This window comes from Tachyglossus aculeatus, chromosome X1 (genome assembly GCF_015852505.1).
Source record: "Tachyglossus aculeatus isolate mTacAcu1 chromosome X1, mTacAcu1.pri, whole genome shotgun sequence".
NCBI classification, from domain to species: Eukaryota; Metazoa; Chordata; class Mammalia; order Monotremata; family Tachyglossidae; genus Tachyglossus; species Tachyglossus aculeatus.
Window position 1 is genome coordinate 12,704,731 of NC_052101.1, and position 14,501 is coordinate 12,719,231.

The 14,501-nt window shown below is 43.1% G+C and overlaps 1 protein-coding gene across 1 annotated transcript in view; it reads left to right on the plus strand.

The window, feature by feature from the left end:
- Positions 1–14,501, plus strand: part of MCPH1 (microcephalin 1) — a gene marked incomplete at its 5' end in the record, with an annotated part of 367,307 nt that overhangs the window by 38,633 nt on the left and 314,173 nt on the right. The window contains one exon of the mRNA XM_038771659.1: positions 3,987–4,102. Coding sequence (XP_038627587.1) covers positions 3,987–4,102 — 116 coding nt within the window. The remainder of the gene's footprint in view (positions 1–3,986; positions 4,103–14,501) is intronic.

Genomic DNA, 14,501 nt, shown 5'->3' on the forward strand with positions numbered 1-14,501 from the left:
CTTATTACGTGTGAAGCACTGTTCTAAGCACCGGGGAGGTTACAAGGTGGTCATTGTATGAGACTTACTGACCCAGGGATGGGATAGGGTGGAAAGAGCCTGGGCTTTGGAGTCAGAGGTCATGGGTTCGACTCCTTGCTCCACCACATGCCTGTTGTGTGACCTTGGGCAAGTCACTTAACTTCTCTGAGCCTCAGTGACCTCATCTGGAAAATGGGGGTGAAGACTGTGAGCCCCACGTGGGACAACCTGATCGCTTTGTATCCCCCCAGCGCTTAGAACAGTGCTTTGCACATTGTAAGCGCTTAACAAATGCCATTATTATAGAGAAGCAGCGTGGCTCAGCGGAAAGAGCCCGGGCTTTGGAGTCAGAGGTCATGGGTTCGAATCCTAACTCTGCCACATGTCTGCTGTGTGATCTTGGGCGAGTCACTTCTCTGGGCCTCAGTGACCTCATCTGTAAAATGGGCATTAAGACTGTGAGCCCCACGTGGGACAACCTGATCACCTTGTAAATTCCCCAGGGCTTAGAACAGTGCTTTGCACATAGTAAGCACTTAACAAATGCCAATTATTATTATTATTATTATTATTACTATAGGACTCCCTCCTTCCTCCTGGAGAGTGTCTCTAGTCTGACTCCCCACACCCGTCTCCTTCGTCCTTTGCAGCCCCAGGTTGTTGCTCATGTTTTTCAGCTGCCCTTATTCCTCTTCTCCCCTGGGACCCAAGATCGCTAAATCTGTCTGTACCTAGAATTTCCTATTAATTGCTTTTATGGTGGATCTTCTGCTAATTCGAATTAGGGTAAGGGATTCCAAAGTGACTTACGATGATGAAAGAGATAGACCAATGGAAATCTGTATATTTGAATGCGTTTTTACACCAGGGGGACTTGCAGTCTTAGGAACGATAATGCTTATATTTTGTGTCGCTCAAACGAACCTCGATACCTGGGCAAGGCAAATCTCTGCAGGTGATTTTGGCGGATTATTACCCCTATAGACTGTAAGCTCACTGTGGGCACGGAGCGGGTCTACCAACTCTCATGTAGTGTGCCCTCCCAAGCGCTTAGCTCAGTGTAACACACACACCGTAAGGACTCAGTAAATACAGTTGATTGATCCCAAATTCCGTGGGTAGCTAATAGTTGGAATGAAATTTAAAATTTAAAATGAAATTACAAAATTTAAAAGCGATATCTTAGAAAAATGGCCATGCACGAACAGGATAATAGTTAATTGGTAGTAATTCATTTAAGACCTGAAATGGAAGATGGGAAATATAGGTCAGTATGTCTTGGTAGTTGTTAACAATTAATCGTATTTATTGAGTGTTTACTGTATTCAGAGAATCTTGCTATACACTATTAGAGAAGCAGCAGGGCTCAGTGGAAAGAGCCTGGGCTTTGGAGTCAGAGGTCGTGGGTTCAAATCCTGCCTCCGCCACTTAGCTGTGTGACTTTGGACAGTCACTTAACTTCTCTGGGCCTCAGTTCCCTCATCTGTAAAATGGGGATGAAGACTGTGAGCCCCCCATGGGACAACCTGATCACCTTGTAACCTCCCCAGCACATAGAACAGTGCTTTGCACATAGTAAGCGCTTAATAAATGCTATCATTATTATTATTATTACAGATTTGGTAGACATGTCCCCTGACTACAACAAGCTTACAGTCTGATTCATTCGTTTAGTCATTTTTTGAGCATTTACTGTGTGCAAAACACTGTACTAAGCACTTGGGAGAGTACATTAGAACATCACACAGACATATTCTTTGCCCACAACAAGCTTACAGTCTAGAGGGGAAGTTGGTTGGCATGTCTGTGCTGATTTCAAAATAGCCAACATAACACCAGGAGGAATTTACGGGAGTGTGGCTTGTAAGAGTTAGAAAATAGTGATTTTTGCTCAACACTGGTTTGAATCAATTGTCCATTTTGGGTTAAAAAACTTTAAAAGGATATAGAAAAACTGGAGTGAGTCCAGAGAAGAAACGCATCCAGTTCTGCCAGATAGCATGTTTTCTCTAAGCCGTTTGGCTTGAATGTTGTTAGAGAATTCGGGAGCGTTTATCCGACAACACGGGCCTGTTGCATACAGGATGCCGTGGTGTCGGGAGAAAGAATCCGTGTGCCCGAGTAAGTGTGTATTCTCACGACATTAGACATGATAAGCACCAGCCTGTCTTTTCAACTTAAACGCTGGGTTTTGCGAGACCGCCACCTCTTCGTTTCAGAAGAATTGGATTCCGGAGGATGGAAAATAGGTCCTAGAGAAAAGGCAAAAGGATTTGGAGTTTTTCGAGTGGAGAAGAAAAAAGCTAAGGGAATTAACTTCTTCAAGCAAATTACCTTTTCAAAGGAAAAGGTTGAGCAGTTCCCTGTTGTCCAAAGAGGACCAAAGAAGCACAGAGTGGACTCAGATTTTATCTGGGAAAAGTTCGTTTGGGGCTAAAAATCTTTCTGATGCCACTTGTACAGGTTTCCAAAGCAGTTATCACACCTGGATAACTTAAAAGAAAATAGACAATATGTATCCACCCCCCGCAGAGAGTGAGCAGGGCAAAGGAAACTCCAGGGGCCTCTTTCGGTTCTGCTCCCCGGATTTCAGCTAATTAATACTGTATTCCTTTTCCCAACGTACAGTGAAACTTAATTTGGTGGATCAGTATAGTGAGTTGGAAATTAAGCAGTAGAATGTCGGCCACTTCACGGAGAGTTTTTCTAAGCCGTAATCTGTACCATTTTGACTTGATCAGGTGGCTTGCCTCTGTCATTGACGATACTCATATCGTTTTCCACAAATGACATAATGGAATGCTTTGCGTTTTCACTGCCCAGTATATTCTACAAAATTCATTTTGGTCATTCCGTTTCTCTCCCTAAAGACCTAGTGAGACAAGTACCTATTTGAGAAGGTTGTACAGAGAGATGGAGAGCTCATGCGGTAGATTGCATCCACCCACTTCCTTTACTTCCACTCAAACAGTTGCATTCTTGCCTCTCGATAATGCAATTCCTGCCCACTTCCTTACACTGAGAATGACTTTCTGGATCATCATCATCATCATCATCATCAATCATATTTATTGAGCGCTTACTATGTGCAGAGCACTGTACTAAGCGCTTGGGAAGTACAAATTGGCAACATATAGACAGTCCCTACCCAACAGTGGGCTCACAGTCTAAAAGGGGGAGACAGAGAACAAAACCAAACATACTAACAAAATAAAATAAATAGAATAGATATGTACAAGTAAAAATAAATAGAGTAATAAATATGTACAAACATATATACATATATACAGGTGCACCGACAACCTCCTTCTTGCCCAATCGAATACTACTCCGTCCTAATCCTTCTCAACCTCTAAGCCACCTAAGAAGTTGTGGTTCACTCTCTTTTTCTGGAAATCCTAAATAATCTTGGTCTTACTCCTCTCACTACTTTGCTTCATCCTTCTCTTTTTTGCCAGCTCTTCCCCTGCCTCTGTTCCGAGTCCCCTTCCCTTCTCTTTTTAAACTCACTCCGGAGATCTCAGTTGATTAAAAGAAGTAAAACAAAAAAACAGTGACGGAAAGACATGAAGAGGTCTGCTACCAGGGGTGTTCCTCATGGGTTACCTCACTGGATGAAAAGTCTATTGCTTCGAAGACCGGGGACTGAAACGGGATACCATTATCATTACCGTCGCTATCATGAGTCTCATCATTTGAGTGCCTTCTCTTTGGCATATGCTTGAGAGACTAAGGTGAATACAGAAAACACAGTCCTTGCCCTTAAAAAAGGTACGATCTGGGGACTAGGCACTTTTGGAGAACTTATCCTTAATTAAAAAGAAAAAAAAAACCAAAATCCCCATGGCGTTGTAGCTTTATTAGTAACGTGGGTACTGAAATTAAGTCTTTAATTTTGATCTTGCTTGCGTCTCTTTAGAATTCTGCCCTTTTTTGAGTTATAATTAAGCTTCCATGCCTTTGAGTTTTAGGTGTTAAAAATGGAAAGGAAAGGCGTGATGGAGATGGCGTACAAGAAAACTTCGAGGACCAAAGGATCAAACCCCATTGGAAATCAAAGAAAACAGAGAAAGTCAAAAAGGTCAGTGTGACTGTGTAAAAAAATATTATTTTAAACTTTTAAGTGCTCGTATATCAATGCTTTACCCGGGGTTTAGGAAATATAAACTAATCTGTCAAACTTGGGTTTCAGTTTTTCAAATTAATAATGGGTAAATGCTGGACAACTTGAATGTTACTCAGAATTAGTGAGGTGGTCACGTCCGGGACCTAGAGAATCATGGCTCTAGCGTGAGTTTTCCCATACGGCTTGGCCAATGTATGTCTGGTTTGCAAAAATGCCTCAGGCCTCTCTTGAATGGAGCATGTTAATGGTGCCAACATATGTTGTGGTTTTATAATCAGATAAACATTCACTAGGTAGGAGGCTAAGACTACAGATAATATTTCACTTGTGATGAGTCCAACCCCCACTAAGGGTTCTATGCACCCTGACTGTGAGACGTAGTACCTTTAGTTTGGGATTTATCCGAGAACAGTAATGTAGGTTGACATGAGCATCTTTAAGGAATTTGATTTCTGGACATTTGCTCTCATCTCTTGAATTTTTAAATTGGCAGCAAAAACGATCTGGATTTTCTTTAAGACCAAGGAAATGCGCGGCGTAATTAACAGGGAACTGATTTTAAGCCGACGGGGAAATACTGTACTCTGTCGCACGGTAACCAATTAAATAGATTGGCTTTAGAGTACACAAGTCTCTTTGGGGATTTAAAAGAAAAGGGGAGCTCCATGTGTGTGAACAGATGAGCAGCTACAGTATCCCAGAGGAAGAAGGCGGTTTTTCCGGCATTGGTCTGCCGAACTTTTGCGTTGGCGAAGGAGGAGACCAAAGCCCACCTGTTCCAAACCGAGACCCTTCCCCTCTAAGGAGCACATAGGCTGTTTACAGATGTCTGTCCTCCCTTCCACCCTCTGCGGGAATGACTTTCGGCACGGGGAAACGTGTAGCGTTCTCCATAGCCTGGGAAGAGAAAGTATACGGAAACAAAACGGGTGGCCCAGGGGAATCGGTATAAGTGACCTCGTGTCTTGGCATCCTCTCCCCAACATGACAGCTTTTAATGCGCCCAGATATTCAGGGGGATGTATCGAATGGGACCTCCCTAAATCAGACAATCAATCATGTTTATTGAGCGCTTGCTATCAGCCGAATACTGTACTAAGTGCTACAGAGAGTGCAATATAACAGGTTTAATAATAGTAATAATGATGGCATTTATTAAGCACTTACTATATGCAAAGCACGGTTCTAAGCTCTGGGGAGATTTCAAGGGGATCAGGTTGTCCCACGGGGGGCTCACAGTTTTAATCCCCATTTTACAGATGAGGGAATTGAGAGAAGCAGCGTGGCTCAGTGGAAAGAGCGCGGGCTTGGGAGTGAGATGTCATGGGTTCTAATCCAGCCTCCGCCACTTAGCCGCTGTGTGACTTTGGGCAAGTCATTTAACTTCTCTGTGCCTCAGTTACCTCATCTGGAAAATGGGGATTAAGACTGTGAGCCCCACGTGGGACAATCTGATTACCTTGTATCTCCCCCAGCGCTTAGAACAGTGCTTTGCACTTAGTAAGTGCTTAACAAATGCCATCGTTATTATTATGATCATTATTAACTGAGGCCCAGAGAAGTTAAGTAACTTGCCCAAAGTGACACAGCTGACAATTGGCGGAGCCACGATTTGAACCCATGACCTTTGACTCCAAAGACCGGGCTCTTTCCCCTGAGCCAAGCTGCTTCTTTGGTTTGGTTTGGGAGGTTTGGTTTGAGAGTTTGGTGGCCCTGTTTCCTGTCCACAAAGCGCTTATGGTCTAAACTTTAGGGACCCTAGGGACTCAGCTACCCGTGATAGCTAAGAAACTTCCAGGGGTAGTGGATAGAGCACAGGCCTATAAGTCAGAAGGTCTTGGGTTCTAATCCTGGCCCTGCCATGTGTCTGCTGTGTGACCTTGGGTAAGTCACTCCATTTATCTAGGCCTCAGTTACCTCATCTGTAAAATGGAGATTGGTACCCTCCCTCTCAGCTCATAAAGGATTCCATGGTACACAGCTCTTTCCCAATCACCTTCTCTATCATTCATTCAATCGTATTTATTGAGCGCTTACTGTGTGCAGATAAGCGCTTGGGAAGTACAAGTTGGCAACATATAGAGACGGTCCCTACCCAACAGTAGGCTCAGTTTCTCAGTGGCACCGCTTAGAACAGTGCTTTGCATATAGCAAGCGCTTAACAAATGCCACCATTATTATTATTATCATTATTATTATTATTTTATCCCACCTTCAGCCCTACAGCACTAATGTACATATTCCTAATTAATTTATATTAATATATGTATCCCTCCACCAGACTGTCAGCTTGTTGTGGGCAGGGAACAGGTCTAGTGAATCTGTTATATTGTACACTCCAAAACACTTAGTACAGTGCTCTGCACATAGTCAGCACTCAGTAAATACAGTTGATGGATCTTTGCAAATGCTTAGCACAGTACTACTGCATAGTAAGCACTTAGAACATATCATCATTATTAAATGTATTCTGGTAGACGAGGCTTCCTGAAGCCTAAGAGCCCCTAATGCTTCCCCAGATGTCGCTTATAACTCAGTGTTATCGTTGAAAGGACCGAGTGAAGGGGAAACGTCATTAACAGTTACTTGCTGAACAGTAAGTACCCACTGAAATGTAGAGTTCTGAAGAATGAAGTTGCAATTTCTTTTCTCAAACAAAATCAAACTTGAAGTTGATACCATTGCTGTAGTTAAAGAAGCTGTTGGAAGCTAGAATCCACCGCACTCCCTAAAAAGATTTATTATTTATAGCATGAAAATGTATTTGCCAAAAGTAATATAACTGACGGTGAAGGAAATTGGTTTAAATTTGAAATTTTTACCAAGAAACTGTATCCTCCACTAATACGTGAAAGACTTTCAAGTGTAAGTGCTTAACTAGGACCTCAGGTGCTTATTTTTGAGACCGTGAGCCCCGCATGGGACAGGGACTGTGTCCAACTCGATATGCTTATATCCACCCCAGTGTTTAGTACAGTACCTGGCACGTAATAAGCACCTAACAAATACCGTCATTATGATTATTGCGTTCCCATTCTCGCTTGTTCTCAGATCAAACATTAATTTTTATTATTAATCTGTATGGATGGTACACAATCTGCTATCTAGGCTGAAAAAAAATATCGGTATGGATTCATCCCAGCTTTTTTTAGAATGCAAGATAAACTCATGCCCCAAAATGAATAGGATTGCGTGGGATAGAGAAGGTGATTGGGAAAGAGCTGTGTACCATGGAATACTTTATGAGCTGAAAGGGAGAGTACCAATTTTCAGGTGGGTTTGTGTGATTCTTTGTGTCTGCGTCGAACTCTATGAGCATCCCTACGAGGTGCACTCAGAGTGAACATCAACACCACACCTGCACCTCTTGAGTAGATCAGTCAAAATGATACTGGTAATCTTGGATCGGTAACTCCTGGGGTTTAGCTGGGGCGAGACTTTTGCATTCTAGATGTCCCATCAGTAGGTTTGCCTATTTTTTTTTAATGAAAAAAGAGGGCACATGTCAGAGAATATTTGGCATTCTCGATTGCAGGATGCTGTTTCAAGTACAAAAGTTCCCAAAGGGACTTAGCGAAGGGAGTTTATTACTACCCGCGCTGACCGTAATTTCACCTGTCACTCCTCCACAACCTGCTTTGAGCATATTATTAGAGTGATCGTGAAAATCACGGCCAAAGGGAGGCCGTTTTGTGAGTGGATATTTCTCCCTGAAGAGGAAAGCTGGGGTTTTTTTTAATATTAGAAAAATAAATTAGATTTTTTTCAATGTATACATTTTAGTTCATACTTCACTCTTTTTTTTCTTATTAGCATTGGAACTGAGAAATGTAATATGTTGATGATGATGATGGCATTTGTTAAGTGCTTACTATGTGCAAAGCACTGTTCTAAGCACTGGGGGGGGATACAAGGTGATCAGGTTGTCCCGCGTGGGGCGCACAGTCATCATCCCCATTTTACAGATGAGGTAACTGAGGCACAGAGAAGTTAAGTGACTTGCCCAAGGTCACACAGCAGACGTGGCGGAGCCGGGATTCGAACCCATGACCTCTGACTCCAAAGCCCGGGCTCTTTCCACTGAGCCACGCTGCTTCTCTAATGTTAATGCTTGGCTGGCTGTACAGAACCAGGAAATTGAAGTTTGTTAATATTAATTTGTCATTGATACAATTTCCTCTGTTTCCACATATTAATCAATCCATCAGTGGTATTGAATGCATACTACATACACAGCTCTGTATTAAACACCTAAAGTATAGCACAACATTTTTGGTAGATGTGTTCCCTGCCCACAAGGAGACTACAGTATTGAGGGGGCGACAGACATTAAAATAAATTACGGGCTTAAGGGCTGTGGGGCTGAGGTTGTGGTGAATGAATTCAGTTGTAAGTTCATAAGTGATGCAGAAGGTGTAAGTGATAGGGCTTATTTTTGGAAGGGATGTGATTTGAATTGTTTCGAAGAAACTTTCTCCTTTCCCCTCCCTTTCTTTCTCCCTCTCCCTTACCTTCTCCTTCCCTTTCCCTCCTCCCTTGTTCCTCCACCCCTTCTTCTCCATCTCCCCCTCCCTTTCTCCCTACTAATTCTTTCCTCTCCTGCCTCTCTTTCTCTTCTTATCTTATTGAGGAAAAGAAAGATTCCAAGGTGGAGAAAATGATGGTACGTCAGATATGAAGGGCGGAAGAAGTTCCAGACCAGAGATGGGACATGGGCAAGGAATTGGTGGCAAGATAGACGAGATGGAAGTAAAGTGAGAAGGTTGATATCAGAAGAACAAAGAGAGCGCACTAGGATGTAGAAAATCAGCGAGGTAAGGTAGAAGAGGACAAGGTGGTTCAGTTTTCTCAACTCATCCTACCCCACTTAGCCTCCATAACCAAATTACCCTCCCTTATGACCCAATAGACTTTTTCAACATCATCACCTTCTCTACTGAACTTAATAATAATAATAATAATAGCATTTATTAAGCGCTTACTATGTGCAAAGCACTGCTCTAAGCGCTGGGGAGGTTACAGTAATAATGACGGCATTTATTAAGCGCTTACTATGTGCAAAGCACTGCTCTAAGCGCTGGGGAGGTTACAGTAATAATAATGACGGCATTTATTAAGCGCTTACTATGTGCAAAGCACTGTTCTAAGCGCTGGGGAGGTTACAGTAATAATAATGACGGCATTTACTAAGTGCTTACTATGTGCAAAGCACTGCTCTAAGTGCTGGGGAGGTTACAGTAATAATAATGACGGCATTTACTAAGTGCTTACTATGTGCAAAGCACTGCTCTAAGTGCTGGGGAGGTTACAGTAATAATGACAGCATTTATTAAGCGCTTACTATGTGCAAAGCACTGCTCTAAGCGCTGGGGAGGTTACAGTAATAATAATGACGGCATTTATTAAGCGCTTACTATGTGCAAAGCACTGTTCTAAGCGCTGGGGAGGTTACAGTAATAATAATGACAGCATTTATTAAGCGCTTACTATGTGCAAAGCACTGTTCTAAGCGCTGGGGAGGTTACAGTAATAATAATGACAGCATTTATTAAGCGCTTACTATGTGCAAAGCACTGCTCTAAGCGCTGGGGAGGTTACAGTAATAATAATGACGGCATTTATTAAGCGCTTACTATGTGCAAAGCACTGTTCTAAGTGCTGGGGAGGTTACAGTAATAATGACGGCATTTATTAAGCGCTTACTATGTGCAAAGCACTGCTCTAAGCGCTGGGGAGGTTACAGTAATAATAATGACGGCATTTATTAAGCGCTTACTATGTGCAAAGCACTGTTCTAAGCGCTGGGGAGGTTACAGTAATAATAATGACAGCATTTATTAAGCGCTTACTATGTGCAAAGCACTGTTCTAAGCGCTGGGGAGGTTACAGTAATAATAATGACGGCATTTATTAAGCGCTTACTATGTGCAAAGCACTGCTCTAAGCGCTGGGGAGGTTACAGTAATAATAATGACGGCATTTATTAAGCGCTTACTATGTGCAAAGCACTGTTCTAAGTGCTGGGGAGGTTACAGTAATAATGACGGCATTTATTAAGCGCTTACTATGTGCAAAGCACTGCTCTAAGCGCTGGGGAGGTTACAGTAATAATAATGACGGCATTTATTAAGCGCTTACTATGTGCAAAGCACTGTTCTAAGCGCTGGGGAGGTTACAGTAATAATAATGACAGCATTTATTAAGCGCTTACTATGTGCAAAGCACTGTTCTAAGCGCTGGGGAGGTTACAGTAATAATAATGACGGCATTTATTAAGCGCTTACTATGTGCAAAGCACTGCTCTAAGCGCTGGGGAGGTTACAGTAATAATAATGACGGCATTTATTAAGCGCTTACTATGTGCAAAGCACTGTTCTAAGTGCTGGGGAGGTTACAGTAATAATGACGGCATTTATTAAGCGCTTACTATGTGCAAAGCACTGCTCTAAGCGCTGGGGAGGTTACAGTAATAATAATGACGGCATTTATTAAGCGCTTACTATGTGCAAAGCACTGTTCTAAGCGCTGGGGAGGTTACAGTAATAATAATGACAGCATTTATTAAGCGCTTACTATGTGCAAAGCACTGTTCTAAGCGCTGGGGAGGTTACAGTAATAATAATGACGGCATTTATTAAGCGCTTACTATGTGCAAAGCACTGTTCTAAGTGCTGGGGAGGTTACAATAATAATAATGACAGCATTTATTAAGCGCTTACTCTGCGCACTGTTCTAAGCGCTGGGGAGGTTACAAGGAGATCAGGTTGTCCCACGGTGGGCTCACAGTCTTAATCCTCATTTTACGGATGAGGGAACTGAGGCCCAGAGAAGGTAAGTGGCTTGCCCAAAGTCATACAGCTGACAAGTGGCGGAGGCAGGATTAGAACCCACGATCTCTGACTCCCAAGACCGGGCTCTTTCCACTGAGCCATGCTGCTTCTCTAACTTAAGTCATTCACTCCCCTGTCCCTTCGTCGATCTCGTACCACTAACCCAGAGCCCTGGTTCACCTGCACGGTAGGCCTCCTTCGCTCTTGCGTACGTCACTCCTCTAGTGCTAACCTTCTCACTGTGCCTCGATTTCTCCCGTTTCGCAGCCAACCCCTTTCCCCCGTCTCTGCCTCTTCAAATCTGACAGACAATTACTCTCCCCGCCCCGCTTTGAAACCTTATATGAAGGCACACCTCCTCCAAGAGGCCTTCCCAGACTAAGCCCCGCTCTTCCTCATCTCCCACTTCCTGACTTGCTCCCTTTGCTCTTCCCCCTTCCCAGCCCCACAGCATTTATGTACAGAAGTGTAATTTTATTTCTTTGTATAAATGTCCGTCTCCTCCCTTCTAAACTGTAAACTCATTGTGGACAGGGAATGTGACTGCTTATTGTTATAGCGTACTCTCCCAAGTGCTTAGTACAGTGCTCTGCACACAGCAAGCACTCAATAAATACGATTGAATGAACGAATGAATGAGGTGTTTCTCATTCATACGGGCAACCATTGGAGGTTCTCGGGGAGTGGGGAAAAATGGACTGAAAAATGATCTGGGCCGCAGAGTGTAGTATGGACTGATGAGGGGAGGGAAAGAAGGCAAGGACGTCAGCATGGAGGCTGCAGTAATCCAGGTGGGATAGGATAATTATATCTATATATGTTTGTACATATTTATTACTCTATTTTACTTGTACATATTTATTCTATTTATTTTATTATGTTTTGTTTTGTTGTCTGTCTCCCCCTTCTAGACTGTGAGCCCGCTGTTGGGTAGGGATCGTCTCTATATGTTGCCAACTTGGACTTCCCAAGCGCTTAGTACAGTGCTCTGCACACAGTAAGCACTCAATAAATACGATTGATTGATTGATTGACTTCCCAAGCACTTAGTACAATGCTCTGCACATAGTAAGCGCTTAATAAATGCTATTATTATTATTATTATTAAGTTCAGTAGAGAAGGTGATGATGTTGAAAAAGTCTATTGGGTCATAAGGGAGGGTAATTTGGTTATGGAGGCTAAGTGGGGCAGGATGAGTTGAGAAAACTGAACCACCTTGTTCAATAAATATGATTGAATGAATGAATGAATAAGGGCTTGGCTCAATGTAGCAGCAGTTTGGAGAGGAAAGGACAGATTTTTAGTGATGTTGTGAAGGAAGAACTGACATGGTGACAAATTGGCCATATGGGTTGAATGAGAGAGATGAATGGAGGATTATGCCAAAGTTATGGGCTTGGGACACAGGGAGGATGGTGTTGCCATCTTCGGTGTTGGGAAAGTCAATGGGAGGACAGGATTTACATGAGAAGATGAGGCGTTCTGTTTTAGTTATGTTAAGTGTTCTAAGCACCAGGATAGATAATGAGGTAATCGTAACACAGTCCCTGTCCCGCATGGGGCTCACCGTCTTAATCACCATCTTACAGATGACGTAACAGGCATAGAGAAGTGAAGTGACTCGCCCAGGGTCACACAGTAGGGAAGCAACGGAGATGGGATTAGAACTCAGGTCCTTCTAACTCCCAAGCCCATGCTCTTCCCACTGCGGTGCAGCTTCAGTGGTATAAATGTTCAGGTATCATAATGGCGGCTCTTTGACTTTAGAAGGGGGCTGATGGGGAGAAATGGGGAAGGGCTTGATGTTGGCTGGGGCAGCTCTGGAAAGAAGACTGGTTAAGCTTGAATGGTGGCATCAAACCTGAGTGGAGTTATGGCCAAGGGGAATAGAATTGGAAGTGAAATGATCTTTCCCGCCTGCAGAAATACAGTACATGTAAGCAGAGTATACCTTCTTAACAAGCCCCACCCCTTCCTCGGCCTCTACCTCTCTTTCATCTTTTTCCCCCTTCTTTCTCCTGCTACTTTTCTCTCTCTTCCTTTTTCTCTTCCCTCTCTGTCTTTCTGTCTTTTCTGTCTTTCCCTACCTGTTCCTCCCCACTTCCTTCTCCCTGTCTCTTCTCCCCCTCCGTTTCTTTCTCCCTCTCCCTTACCTTAGACTCTGAGCCCACTGTTGGGTAGGGACTGTCTCTATATGTTGCCAACTTGTACTTCCCAAGCGCTTAGTACAGTGCTCTGCACACAGTAAGCGCTCAATAAATATGATTGATTGATTACCCTTCCTTCCTCCCTCATCCTTCCACCCTGTCTTCTCCATCTCCCCCTCCTTTTCTCTCTACTGATTCTCTCCTCTCCTGCCTTTCTTTCTCTTCTCGCTCTCTCACATCATCCACTGCCTCCCCTTCATTCCTTCCCCCATGCAAAGAAAAAAAACTTTTCTCATCTCTCACCTCAATATTAACATTTCTCGGCTATACCTCACTGCCTTGATGGTGTTCACCATAAATATTTTTCTAGTACTTGTTATTTTAATAGCTCTGAAAATGGAGTATAGATCCAGAACTCCAGCACTTTCTTTGTGCCCTCATCCCTAAACTATGTCCCTGTTCAGAAGAGTTATCGCTTTGTGGGTTGTCAGATTGTTTCAGGATAACTTATGAAATGTACTTCCAATGAATCATCCCTGTTAAAAAAAAATCCCCGTTTATGTTTTCTAGTAAGACCAGTATGTGAATGTTGTTATCGCAAATTTAGGAAGTTGTCGCACTTCCTGAAGGATGACTCCCTTTCTAAGCGTCCATCTAAATAATTTCCCTTTGTTCAAGCCTGCTGTATCCAGTAAGATAGGATGCTATCTTCAAAAAGGGTCTTTCCCTAAGCTAAATAACTTGACAGATGAGCCTACAGAGATTTGAAGGTGCCCTTACTTCCCAACGCAGGTGTGTAAATCGTCTGTAACAGCTATGATAACTGTCCTCGGCTCAGGATGTCAAAAGTTGGCAACAACAAGAACGCACTCGTTCCAACAGGTGCCAATCCGACAGCTGTTACCCCTCGTCACCTTGGTGGAAAAAAAACAAGCGTGCCGTGATGTCCCGACAGAACTACTGTAGATGTCCTCATTAGCATGTGGTTAAATCACCGAACTCATAACTGCTTGAGAGGGCAGTTTTCATCATTAAACAGTCGTAACTCATGTGTAACAGAAAATATTTGTATTTGGAATGTAAAAAGCCCCTTGAAGTAAGAGCACCTATATCACTGAGTGGCTCTTTTGTGCTTAATGTAGAGTAACTGATTGCCGTCAAGATTAACACACACTTACAATTTATATTCCATTTATAAGCAAAGCATTTGCGGGCGTATGGTCGACAGCTTCGATTTGAAGAGGGCTTAGGTGTCCATAAAACAACAAAAAAAAATTAAAACTTACCCGCTGAGTCATTTGAGCAACGGACCAGCTCCAGGCCCTCAGCTGTGTGACTTTGGGCAAGTCACTTAACTTCTCTGTGCCTCAGCTACC